The sequence below is a fragment of the Hydra vulgaris genome, chromosome 14, assembly GCF_038396675.1.
Source record: "Hydra vulgaris chromosome 14, alternate assembly HydraT2T_AEP".
Taxonomy (NCBI): Eukaryota; Metazoa; Cnidaria; class Hydrozoa; order Anthoathecata; family Hydridae; genus Hydra; species Hydra vulgaris.
The window spans coordinates 2,439,466-2,453,768 of NC_088933.1; the positions used below are offsets into that span (position 1 = coordinate 2,439,466).

The following is a 14,303-nucleotide window of genomic DNA, read 5'->3' on the forward strand; positions in this document are numbered from 1 at the left end:
CCAATATGTTTGCCTGTTATTCTGTCGAGATTCAAAAAGTCAAGAAATACTTCTCTAATTTCTTTTTCTCCGTTTACGTATCTCATACATATTGATGAATTTGTTGGTTTGCCGTTGTTACCTCGTCTGCTGAAATCGAATGGTAATTTGTAACTTTTTCATTAATTTCATTAATTTGCCGCTTTTGTATACATTTCTTTCCAATTATATCAATTAATTCATTTTGATTCTTGGGGCCAAGGTAGCTGACATCTTTGCGTAATGGTGTTTGTATACGTGCATAAAGTTCAGCGTTATAGCGAGCTATTTCTTGCACAATTGCAAGAAAGTTTCCAGGCCTGCCTTTTTGGTCTGAGTTTTCAATACACTTTTTATAAGTTCCACGAAATGTAAGTCCTTGTTTCCCCATCAAATGCACTATTTTACCTAATGTTTCAACAATGTACAAGTACATTTGTTGTCGGTTTTTTAAAGTGCCATCGCTTTGTAAAGCAATGGTTTGTCTTGGATCTTCAAAACGACAACAAATGCCATTAGCTTGTTCGATAGCTTCGTTATGGTATCTATTGCCTATATGTAGTTATTGTTTCTATAAAACATTGTGCCATTCCTTATATCCACAGTTAAAAGAAGCTCCCAAAGATTTATTATAATCCTGCTTTAGAAATAAAGTGCAGGATAAGCAGTAGACTGCGTCTTCACTTTTGCTGAAGAAAAATCCATCTTGTAAATATTCTTCTTTACTAACGCGCTTGCAACCATGTTTTAATGTTTTGGGAAATTGAAAATGTATCTTCTGTTTTAAGTTATTCGTAAACATTTTGTATATTTAATGTGGGGATAATTCTTCATTTCCGCGCAAGAGTTTGTCAATATAATATCGTTTTTCTTCTTCTTCAAAATTAAATTCGTTTAAATTTGTTTGGTCTACTTCGCATGACAAGCTTTTGTTAACATAATTATCATCTTTAATGACTTCTTCTTTTTCTTCTACTTTGGGTTATGTTCTTTCGGTTACATTTTGAGAACTGTCGATAATAAAAAACACTTGAAACGTAAGTAATTAATAATAAACTTTTTAATTATTAATTACTTACGTTTCAGTTTAATTTTTAAGTAATTAATAATAAAGTAATTAATAATAATCTTAAACTATACCAAAATTAAAAAAACTCGCGTAAACATAACAATAAAAACAAGTAATAACAAAAGTAGTATTATGAAAAAATTTAACTTATAGATAATATTTATATCTATATCTAGTTAGTCAAACTAATCAAACTAATTATTATAAAAGGAAGATCAAAATAACTTTTTTACTTTAAATATCCTAACGATTGCATTTCTTTGCAGCATTTTGAAGCTCTTTTCTATCAGCTGCTCGTTTCCTAATTTGGTTAGGCATGTTAACTTTATCGTTTGGTTTTAAAAGTGAATTAGTATTAGTAGAGAATTGTCATTACATTATAAACTCTGGAAAGACTATATTTCATTTTTCGTTTACAAAAGATTTTAGAATGCAATGACTTACGTTTGTGAAACAATACAGTAAAAATTGTTTCATGAAAATGATTCATAAAAATCAAATCATAATCATAAAAATTTTGATTAAACATTTTGAAAAGAGTTCAGAAATAATTTTTGGCGTCAAACTAGAAAAAGTATTTTGCATAAAAAGGGGGGTCAATCGAATCCATTGAATCCCCCCCCCCAATGCTTTTCGGTACGGGCCTGCATTTACTATCGGACCTAAAAAAATAAATAAATTACAAATTTTGGGTTATAAGTTTTGAAAATAATGCCGAGAGAAAAAAACCAAAACAAGTACCAATGTCAGGAAATTATGTGTAATGCCTTAGTTCGTTCTGATAAATGGAAAAGTCACTCCAAAAAGAAACACGCATAGAAATTTGAGAGGTTAGTAATAATTAATATTTTTAATATATTCCATACAATTGTTCAACATTATAAATAGATTGTCAGTACTGGGTTAAATCCTAAATAAAGTTTCCCAAGTTAGCAAAATGAGAATAAAAAATTTGTATTGTTTTTTAAAAAAGAAACTTGGAAGTCAAATTCAAAGTAATTGGATCTAGGCAAAATGACGGAGAATGAGTTAAATATAGAGATGCTGTCAAAAATCCTTTGCTTGATGAGGTTGTTGTTAGTAAACCAGTTGCAGAAAATTTAACTGATGTGATTGTGGAATCCATCATACCCAATCAAGGTTTCCTTCCTGCAGTTTTAGAATTATCATCTCCAAATTCTATCGAACAAGGTCATGAGTCTGTAATAACAACTGAAGATAATGTTTACGGATAGAATCTGATATTGAAATAGTCAATTCATATGAAATTGAAAATAGCGTTGAAATATCATCTGTAAAATCTCAGAACGATATTGATATTGCAATGTTTTTAAATTTTCGTATTCTGTAATAAATCAATTGTTTTTTACAAACTATTTGCCCAAAAAAACGTATTTCCACGAAAAGGTGACCGAGCTTGTTCGCAACCTTTGTTTATAAAAAAATTACCTGACTGAGAGAAAAATATCAGAAAATGGCTTCGTTATAGTTTTTCGAAAGATGGTTTGTGTTGTGCGGGTTGTCTTCTATTTGGCGGACCATCAGCATCATTGAATTGGGTAAAAAAGGGAATAAAATATTGGAACAATGCATCAAGAGATATCGTAAATCAGGAGTACACTCGAAAACATCTACATCTTGCCGTTTAACAATAATTACAATAACAAAGTAAATAAATAAAAATATACATGATAGGTGCAAAAAGAAGACTATAGTTGTTTTATCACTAAGCCCCGTAATATATGCCATACATTGGGGTCATTCCACTCAAAGTGGTCCAGAGGTCCCCGCGCTACCATCTCCGATTTTAATAAAATTTTGACATATGTTGTTTAACATGTTTCATAAACATTACCAAAATTTCAGATCAAAATAATTATTATTTCGGATTTTGTGGTACTTTTTGTAAAGCTTACCCAAGCTTCAATATCTGTCAGTAGCTAAAAATTGAATTTTTGGGGTCCTCTATTTTTGCAATGAAAAGGTAATATATCTTAAAAACGTGGTTTCTTAGTAAACTGAAGGTGCAGATCACAACTAATTTATTACAAGTTTTATATTATGCCTACATTTTAGTCTATGGTTCGCCAAATATCGTCACAAACGCAACACTATAAATATTTTTTAGTTATTTGTAGGGTCATATATCTTAAACTAAAGGTTTTAAATATTGCTATTTTGTCTAAAGGTTCTATATACTATCATAATGATATGGATTCAAAATTTGCTATTTTAAAAATTTCTCTGCTGAGTTATTCTGAAAACAATATGGCGAAAAAAGTGAAAAACCCTAAAACAACGTGTGTTTGAACCCCTAAAACTTAATGCGGGCAAATTTTTTTTGTTTTTTTAATTGTGTTATTGAAAAGACCTTATTTCAAAATTTTAGAAACAATAAAAACTGTCTTAGAGAGATCTTTCTTATGAACAAAAAAAACTTGGTCAATATATAAATTTTTTGAATTTTACAATTTCGTCCTAAACATAAAGATTTATCATACTGCATCAAAACCAAAGCTTATTGTGTAAAAAATCAAAATATTTTAATGTTCAAAAAATATTTTTTAACATTTACTTGAGTTATTTCTAGGGATTTTTGGGTCTGGGTACCCAGACACGGCGAGTCTGTGGCTGAATACCCGGTCTATAACTCGGCGAGTCTCGTGATTTGAATGCCTGGACTTGTTTCGAACGCATCAGGGTGCTTTTTGAATCCCTAACCTCTCTAGTCATCTGTATGTGATGCATAATAACATGCTTAGATAATGCTGTAATTATATTATTGCTAGGGCAACCCACGGTAAAAAAAGTTCCTAAAATTAACGGTTGGATCAAAACTGTCAATTACAAAATAGTTGGGTAAATCTAATCCAGAAAGAGGCAAAATATGAATTGTAATATTTTCTAATGTATTTAAAAAAATTTTTGTATCATTTAAGAAACTCTTCAAGGTATTGGAAGTGTGCACTTTAAGAAAATATTAATATGGAACATGAGTTGACAATACGCTAAAGCCTATTAAATTAAATGTTGAAGCTTTTAGTAGAAACGCTGCTAATCTTGCAAAAGCCCGATTAGCAATTGATTTAATGTTTAAGAGAGCTATTAATGACAATAAAAACTAGAATATATAGCCATTAAATTCAAGATTTAGAAGAGCTATTTTAATCTCTTGAAAATGGTATTACGCCAAGGTAAAGAAAAAAACTTACAACAGGTTTATTGAAGAGATTATCTTATTATCTATAAAATACTGCCTATAAATGCATGTTATTGGCAATTTAAAATACTAGAGAAGTTGAAGCAACTGACTATGGGCACCAACCAAAAAGGGGCGCTTGTTTTTTTGTTATATATGTATTTTTTTAAATTTTATTACGAAATTTTAGGCGACGATTATTCAAATGCCTAAGAGCACCATCAATCCAACACGTCACAAATGCGGTCCTGGTTATAGATGGAAAATCTAGTTAAACGATACAGCTTTTACAACACATTTTCTGCAATAAAAAACTAAAAACAAATATTTTTATGTTAATATATTGTTTCTTATCTACAAAAAAAAAAATTTGTGATAGAAAAAATTCAGTTGTACGAAACTATAATCAACTTGATTCCAAATTACATATTTAAAATAGCTTCAAATTTGGAATTAATGTCTGAAACAACAATTGACGGTAAATTGTAATATCGACCTGTTGCAGAACTGATTGGATTTGGAATGACTGCAATAACATGCTGCTCAGGAACCCAACAATTGTCCTAGGTGTTAGGCTAGTAAAATGACTGAGCCATACCATGATGATGCATAAAATCAATGAAAATATCTTCCTGTTCTCTGAAATTTCACAAACATGTCCAATCCACCGATGTGCATCGTAAATACATGCAACAAAATTTCCAGGACTAAGATCAGACAGTGAAATTAATTTGGTTGAGTTTTTGTTGTAACTCTCATTAACGTTTGCAATAAAAGATGTATTGTCATTTGAAATACGACTGACACAAACCTGATTTTCATTTACAGGTACAAATTTGTAATTATCGCGAGTACCTTCAACTGTGTTTCCAGTACTAAATTGTTTCTCTTAATTGTCTTTAATATTGTCTTCTTTATCACTACCAACATAAATAAATGAAATACCCGTGATACTTTCCTTGCAAAAATAATATAAATTTAAGGACGTTAAAATTTGATTATCAATTGGCCGTTGAAGACTGGCACGTGCTGCTAAACGCTTCACAGTTCCTCCAATTCCATCACAGGGAAATTTTCCATGACTAGTTGCAAAAAAATTTCATTCTGCTCTAATACTATAGTCAGTATAATGGTGACATAAATTCATAAAATTTTTGAAGTTTTTGTACTGTGCAGCTGAACCGTCACTGAAATAAAAAATAAATTCAAAAGATAAAAATGTTTTAAGTTCAGTTAATAATTTACTAAGAAATACATGAATAGAAATAGTATCGTGATGCATGCAATTACTGATAACACAATAACATTTATTTTTAAGTATGTCATTAAGTTTGTAGTAAACAACAAAAGGTTTCAAAGTTGTTAGGCTGTTTTCCCAGTGAAACCCTTGAACAGCATCTTGCACAACAAATGAATAGTTTTCAGAAAAATCCATCAAAATGATCAACTCATTTGATTTCAGTTTATTTTTCAATAATTGCAAATAGTTGTTTTGGTTTTTAGCAATAAAATGATGCTTAGATAAAATAGATACTTTTGAAATTAAATCATCTATGAAGTCGTCTACTGGTAATTGCAAAGATTCTAAAGTTTCACGATCTACTTTTATCCATTGCTTGAATGTTATAGTTTCATCAGATTCAAAGTCTTTAAATTGCTCTTCAAGATAAGCCTTTAACATTTCATTCCCTGGACATTTATCGAAATGATGAAGCATACATTCTTTAGATTCAATATCACAAACTATTTTTTCAATTAGACATTTATAGTCTACTGTAACTGGGCTACTTGCAAGCATTAATTTTATATTCTGGTGAATAGTAGATACAAAAATACGATGGGTACCTGAAGATCTAACAGTTATACACCATTTTGGACGTAACTCGCAGAATTTAGAAAATCCGACTTCAGCTCCATTTTCTTTTTTAATGTCCAAAAAAAGTTCCTTTAAATTAACTAACAGTAATTTTTTTTGCATATGCACTTTTTTTGCACCAATGCGTACAGATACAAAATCCTTTTTCCCTGGACATGTTCTGCTAAAAGCTTCGTGTTCATAAAATTTCAAAATTTTTTCTTTAACATGTTCTGGCAATTTCATTGATGCATTTCTTTCTGGAAGTGCTAAGATTCCACTTTTTGCTTTTAACTTTTTTGCTGCTTTAGCCATTCTGTCTGATACTTTAGCCATTCTGTCTGATACTTTAAACTCACTACATATTTTTGTTCTTGACCTAGTTTGGTATAAGAGTTGAACTTATATTATAAAGTATAAAACTTGAACTTTTTCACGGGGATTACTGATTGTAGATATTTTATCTTTCAATTCTAATATCAAATCTGACCAGTCAATGCAATTCTCACACTCTACACTTGCACTGCTTAGTGGTAGGACACTATTATCTGGTGATAAACCACTAACAACAGCTATTTTTTATGCAACTGTTATTTGCACTTTCGAAATTTTGCTTTTTACATAACTAGCATGATCTCTCTTACTAACACGTTTTCTTACAGGTGAAATTCCAAGCTCAGACAGGCTAGTATTAATAGTGTTAGTTGACCAAAATATATCAATGATATATATCATCTATGCAGCGCTGGATTTAGGGGAGGGCTGAGTGGGCTGCAGCCCAGGGGCCCCCACAAATTCGGGGCCCCCACAATTTTATGATATTTAAATTAGAATACAGAAAAAATATTTTATTTATATTTACACATATTTAATTAAATAATATTGAACTTTTTTTGGACATTTAAAAATTTTTTATTTTACTTACTAATAATAGATGTATTTACGTTTATTGACAATGAATGGTCTCTAAAAATCAAGATAAGATAGTTTATGCCGTTCGCGATCGGTGTGCACCATCGATTGTAATAATATTAGTAAATGTGATTCTAAATATACACATGAAGGTTTTCGGAAATATAAAATACACATTACAGACTATCTGTCTGTAGATAAATTATCGTTATTTGTTCGTTGCGTTTATTGCATGTCAGACGTCAGTTAACAACAGTTGCATACACAATAGACAATAGTTACAGACTTTATTTGTTTCTTAAATTATAAGTTAACCAGTGAATAGTTTTTATCAACAATTATAAAAGTTGTGCAGAACTCATCAGCAGCTGACGAACGTCGAAGAACAAACTGCCTTCGTAGCGTCTCCACTTTGGATGACCTTTAGACAGAGTAGAAAAAAATAGGCTTTACCTTGAGTAAGAGTGGTTTGTACCTTCGTCGTTTACCACGACGTGGAAACACTTCTAAAGGAAAAAAACATGTCAACACGGTTCCAGTGAAGCTATTACGTCCAGAAAACTCAATGCGAAAAAAAAACAACAATAGAACGTTTGCAAAGTCATTTATTGACGACATGTTTGAAGTTTGCAAATTATTTGCACCAAAAGCTGTGTTTTCATTTCCAAAGATGGGTTCCATTGAGTCTTGCTGCAGCAAGACTTCAGGCGCTGTTGCTGATGCATATGGAATACAAGGTAAAACTCATGGATCACGACTTTGTCGTTGGCCCACAGCACAAATTGATCCCATCAGTGTATGGCATATGCGAAGTTAACAAAACTGGAAATGTATCTTACAGTGGGGACACTTTCATACGCATAAAAAGTGGGAAACACAATACATCAAATGCTTTTACACATGCTTTTGATGTTAGAGAGCTTTTTAAAACCAAATTGGTTGAACGTAGACCAATTATGTTAATTGAGACTGATGGAGCTTAGGATGAAGCACCGCGCTTCCCTAAAACCTTTGCAACTGCTGTTGATCTCTTCCGCTTGCTTGATTTAGATGCCCTTCTTCATGGTGTAAATGCAGCTGGGCTTTCAGCCTTTAACATCGTCGAAAGAAGAATGGCACCTCTTTCTCATGATTTGGGTGGAATAATTCTTCCTCATGATTATTTTGGCAACCAGCTTGATTCTTCAGGAAAAACAATCGACCAAAAATTGGAGCTAGAGGACTTTCAAAAAGCGGCTACCGTTTTAGCCTAAGTTTGGGAGAAAACAGTCATTGATGGGTATCCTGTTCATTGCCAGGCTGTACCAGTTGGAAAAGCATATGAACCACCTACTCCTGATCCTGTTTGGGTAGAAAAATATTGTCAGCAATCGCGATATAGCCTTCAAATTGTAAAATGCCAAGACAAGTCATGCTGCACACCATTTCAAACAAACTGGATAAAAAACCTCTCCCAACGTTTCATTTCATTTCCAGCCATTTACAAATACTGCGAGAATGGCTATAAAGCAATAGAGCCATCTAGATATTTTAAAAACGTATCAAACCAATTAACATTTGCACCACTGACACATCGCTTTTTGCTACATAATATACCTACAGAAGGATTAAAATACAATATAATACCATTTTATCTGTATTGCCCACTGCAATAAATACTGACCAAGTGAGGCTGCAATAAAACAGCATAAAAAAACAAATAAAAAATAAAAAAAAACAGTTGAATTGGAGTGTGAGGAGAGTGTAAGTGAAAGTGAATATATTAATAAAAGTGAAGATGTCAGAGAGGAGGTTGTCGATAATAGTGTGGAAGCTGAATTTCATGCCTGTATTTGATAATATGTTTGAGTTATTTAAGTCACCATTTGTGGAAATATAAAATATAACATTCTCGCAAGAATTCTTTTTTATAATATTATTCTTTATTTTTATTATTAACTTCTTGGTTTTTAATTAAGTACAGAGAAATGTCGAAATAGCAGCCGTCACGCAGTGGTTAGAACATTGGACTCGTAACCCAAGGGTTGCGGGTTCGTTCCACGCTCGAAGCAAATAAACGTTATCGGTGAAGTTGGAAACTGAGAGCTAACTTAATAAATGATATTCTTCTTGTGGCGGTGCTCCGTGATAAGACCATTAGGACATCTTAGAGCACCTAAATAACTAAAAAAAAAAGTTATGCATTCAGGAAGGGTGGCTTTATTTTGGAATAAATAATGCGTACGTACGCAAGGGGGAGGGGGTCGTCGAAAGCGTACAAGTGCGTACAAGGGGGAAGAGGGGGGTTCAAAATCAGTACTTTTACTGCGTACGTACTTAATGGATGGCCCCTTGCATATATTCTGGGATAAATATTGAAGTGGCAGGAGCAAATTGTGTTTGTTTTGGTTATTCAGTTTCAAGTTATTATTTTGGATTGCATATATATTTCGTATTCCGCATAAAAATAATGAATATAGCATAAAATAAAAGCATCAACTGTTGATAAATGTAGTTACGTGACAGAGGTTGTAGTGGTATAAATATGCATATTCAAACCATATAGCTTATATCATATAAGCATTTAAGTTATATGCTATATGAAAATATGTTATAGATGCAAACATTTCATCGACTGTATAACTTGATGGATGTATATGGGGTGTATAAATGCTCAGTATCATATATTCAGAGTATATTGATTTAAAATGTTAGCTATAGAGCTTAATAAACTCTATATTCTATATAAAGTTTACTTAGCTGGATTAGTTGATAATTTATATATCACTCTTTACATTATGTTAGTGTCTTTTCTGGAAACAAAAAAAAATCAGGTACAATTTTATCATTTTAGACTATTTAAAAGCACTTATTATTGTATTAAATTGAGTTACAGAATTTTATTTCAAATCTTGATTTTAAGTTTAAGCTACGATTTATCTATTTTGTTGAATGCAGAAAAATAATAAGGTTATTTTTAACTAAAATAAGATATTTCATGTTAATTATCTAGTTTCAAAGTCAGCTGTAGTGTATGATGATATACTTGACTAATCTAGCTGACTTTTACAACTGGTGCCACTGCATGACAAACGTTTCTTTTGCTTTAGAAAGCAATCAAAATTTGTAAACTAAATTTCTTAAAAGTTGTTGCTTGTAACTTGCAATGATGTTTCTGCAAATCGCAAGTTGTTGAAAAGGCATTTTAAATAATTCCTTTTTACCTAATCCACCACATTAAAATAAGACGTCTTGTTACTGTCTTACTTAAATATGATTTATCCAACTTAAAACATACGGGGAAAAAAATAATATATTTAAGGATGGTAAGTTTTTATTGTGGAACTATATTGCTTATATATTCTATGAAGACAGAGAATGTGGCTTTTGAATTTTACCTAAACTTTTGAGCATATAACGTCGACAAAATATTTATTAAAAAATATTAAACTTGCTGCATAAGTAATAAGTTTTTGCTGTATTAAAAATGTTATTACATGGAATAGCTTATTTGAAAATTATTTCGGACACTATCACTTAGTGCTTGCAAACATAACCCATCTGTTAATGACTTTGGCTTCAATAATAACAAAATAAAAAAACTAAAAATTTTTTTTAGTAGCTGGAAATGTAATGTATTTAGCTACATTGGTAATTTTAAGTGGTAGTAATATGGTACTAAGTCATGCCAAAAATAAAACGATGTTATTAGATTTATTCAAAACTAAATACCTTCTATATTTGTAAAATATAGGTAAAATAGTAGTGTTGTCATTTTTATTTTAAAATTAAAAAGACAATTATATTATTTTTATTATTCAATCTTCTATTGCTTTTTTATTATAAATGTACATCACAAAATTATTAAATATTCATGAGGTATTTATTTTACTACTCCAGGAGCTAATTATATACCAATAATATTTTTAAAAAATATGTGGCTATGAAAATAGCCGTTTTAGTAGGTTCAAGTCATCTCACTTTTTCTTTAATGTTCTTGTTCCAAAATAGGTGTTTTTTAAATGATGTTCTTTATATGTCAATTTAGTTTGACTTTTTTAAATCTTGAAAACTTTCAGGTTATCCTTCGCAATGTAAGATTCTTAATGCAATACAAGTATTGGGGAATATTTCTTTAAGATCACGTGTAAATGTAAATGTTAGAACATCTAGTGGATTTTTTTATCTGTTTTTCGTGACAACAAACAAAGTCATCAATTCTTTACCAGAAATATCATTTTCGTCTTTGTCGGTTAAAGTTTCTTCCAACAAATTACAATTATCTCTCAATATACCTTCTTTCATGTTTGAAATATTCGGAATTTCAAATAAGAACTGAAAAGGAGACTAGGTTGTTCTAAAGTCTTCAAAACGCTCCTTCATAGATTTAATGGCACGACTGAAAAGTATATCAAAGAAATTTTTTTTGAATTTTGATCTGGAATCTAAAACAAGAACTTGGTTTGTTTCAACTTCGTCGAAAAAATTTTTTTTCTTTCTGACTCTTTTAGTTGACAGATCGGTAAACTCGAATGTTAGACTCGAAGTTGCTGCCTAAATTTTTGCTGTGGTAACGTATTTATCAAATTTAGTCTCATTGTAACTGAATTCCAAAAATGCAATCAATGGAAATTTTGACATTTGATGAACTTGACTGAATAATTTTGTTTGTGCAGTTTATTTCGTTCAATACATCATGCCAAATAATAATTCCACATATGAATTCCAAAGTATCCATTTTAGCAGCAATGGATTCAGCTGATAATTTGGTGGTTCCATCACAATCACTTTTGGCAACTTCACGCAACGCTTCATAAATCTTTTGCATATTTTCCATTAGAGCTTTTACAGCTCTAATGTGACTCTCCCACTTCGATTCTAAAATACTCCAACGTTTTGTGGAACCGGAAAAAAAGTTATAAAGGTGTTGAATAATTCCGAAAAATGTCACAATTTTCCATCCAACTTTTACAGAATCAACAGCAACAAGATTAAGTGAATGTGCTGTACAAGAGACAAAGAGTGCTCGTTTATTTCTATCTAAAATTTTCTTTTGTTAGCCCTTGTTTTTGCTTCTCATATTTGCACCATTGTCGTATGCCTGACCTCTCATATCTTCAAGTGGAAGTTTATTTTCATTCAATGAAGCCACAATTTTTTGCTCCAATCCATGACCTGTAAAATTAAATTTTGTGTATATACGTTTCTTAACTTTTAACATATATTACATCAAAAAAATCAGGAAAATTTCAAAAATTTACAAACATGTGGTATCAATAATAATAAAATTTAAGAAACTCTCTCGGATGACGACAACCACTGAATCGTTATGTTTTCTATGACTACATATCGTATAATAAGAGTTAATTGTTACTGCTGACTGGCATCTGGTGTGCAATCCGCAATAATGGAGTAGTATTTGACTTTCCAAATTTTTTTAAGGATTTCCTCTCTTGTAGCACGAGCCACTAACGGAACAATTTCTTCTTGGTTATTTTTGCTTAAGTAATGAGTTTTGTTTGGATTTTCCGCTGCTTTAGAGACATGATATTCCATAATTGGGTCGAATTCTGCCATAAGTTCAACTATTTTTAGGAAATTCCCATTGTTTTCTTCATACAGTTTATCAGATGATCCTCTAAATGCTATGTTTTGTGATGCCATCATAATGATTATGGAAATTTTCTTTTTAAAGCATTATTCCATCGATCAATTTCATTCAAAAGTTGCTTTTCCGTTGAACAATCAACAGTTTTTGAACTTTGAAGTCTTCTTTTCAACTCAATCCGATTCCCAAAGTTTTCAATATGATCAACACTAACTTTATGCCTCGTTAAATTTTGTGATAAATGTCTCCAGTCAGCAGATCCTGTTCTCGCAAGGGAAGTATCTGTAATGTTAAATAGTTTACAACAAAAACAGAATATTTTATTTACTTTTTCTGAATAAATTAGCCATGATCTAGGATGACTTTCACCATTCGAAATTTTTCGGCAAAAAAAGCTTAAGCTGAAGGAACGATTATCATAATTTCTTGGGTAACTGTTTAATTGACGGTTTACAGGGCCATTTATAACTATTTCTTGAATATTATGGTTTGTAAGAGTCTGAGGCCAATCAGAAATTTCTTCCCATGTACAAAAAGGGAGCATGCCAGTTAAATTATCTTATTATATTTATTGGTACTAAAATATGCTGAATAAGCAAAAAAGAGTTCTGGAACTTTCTTCAGAGACATTTTTATAAGCAAATTGTTTACAAAATTTTAAATATTGAAATATCGATGTAATTATTTACATATATATACATAATAATAATTTTTATCAGAGCAAAGAATTTTTTTTAGCAAATTTTCATTTAACGTTGATCTTAAAATTTGCCGCCCCTAGAAATTTGCCGCCTGTGTGCATTGCTTTCGAGTCTATTCTGTAAGCGCACATTTCGAAATGCTCCTTTCGTGAAGAACTGTTTCGCAAGTATTCATTCGAAATGATTTGTTTCGCAAGTTTCTTTTCGTAAATAGTTTTTACGGAATTATTATTTTTTTTTTCGCATAATTCGCATTACGCATAATTTTCGCATAATTTGCATAATTCGCATTACAAAAGGTGAATTTACGCAAGTACAACTTCCGCAATAGCAACCTGAAATACGGAAGATAAAAATGCGAAATTTTCGTAAGTTTTTGTTTACGGCGAACAACCCTAGTTTATACTTAAATATTATTGGCGAACCGTAAAAATACTATATTGTTAAACTATTATAAGCGAACCTAGTTGCGTCAACGTATGAAGGTTAAGCATTTAAGTGCAGCTTGATGTCGTTTTCTTATTGTTTACAAAACAAAAGGTTACAAGCATAGTCCTAAAGAATTTAAATGCAGCTGAAATTTCATTTGTTTTATACTTCATTGGTCAAACCAACAGGATAAACTCTTATTGAGACTGTTAAGTAGCAGCAATCTGCGGTTTGTTATTATTAGCTTATCCATTCATTGAGTTAATATTTATTTTAAGAATCAAGAAAGTTAATTTATATATCTAAAAAAGACTAAGACCATTTAGGCTTCTAGACCAATACCAAGACCAAAATAGTTAAATATGAGTCTCGAGGCGTCTCAACGAGACTTTTGTCTCGAGACCTTCATCTCTGATTCTAACTACAAAAAAACATTTAGCGTTGTACTTTTAGCAACCGTATAATGCAAAATATGAATTCATTTTGGTTGATATAGGTGGCTCCGGGCGTCAAAGCAACAGTGTTATCTACAA

General features: G+C 31.2%; 1 protein-coding gene across 1 annotated transcript; it reads right to left on the bottom strand.

The window, feature by feature from the left end:
- Positions 1-12,704: 12,704 nt before the first annotated feature.
- On the bottom strand, positions 12,705-13,184 carry LOC136090821 (zinc finger MYM-type protein 5-like). The gene has a single exon (XM_065817796.1). It carries the CDS (start codon positions 13,182-13,184, stop codon positions 12,705-12,707), a length of 480 nt encoding a protein of 159 aa, XP_065673868.1.
- Positions 13,185-14,303: the final 1,119 nt, after the last annotated feature.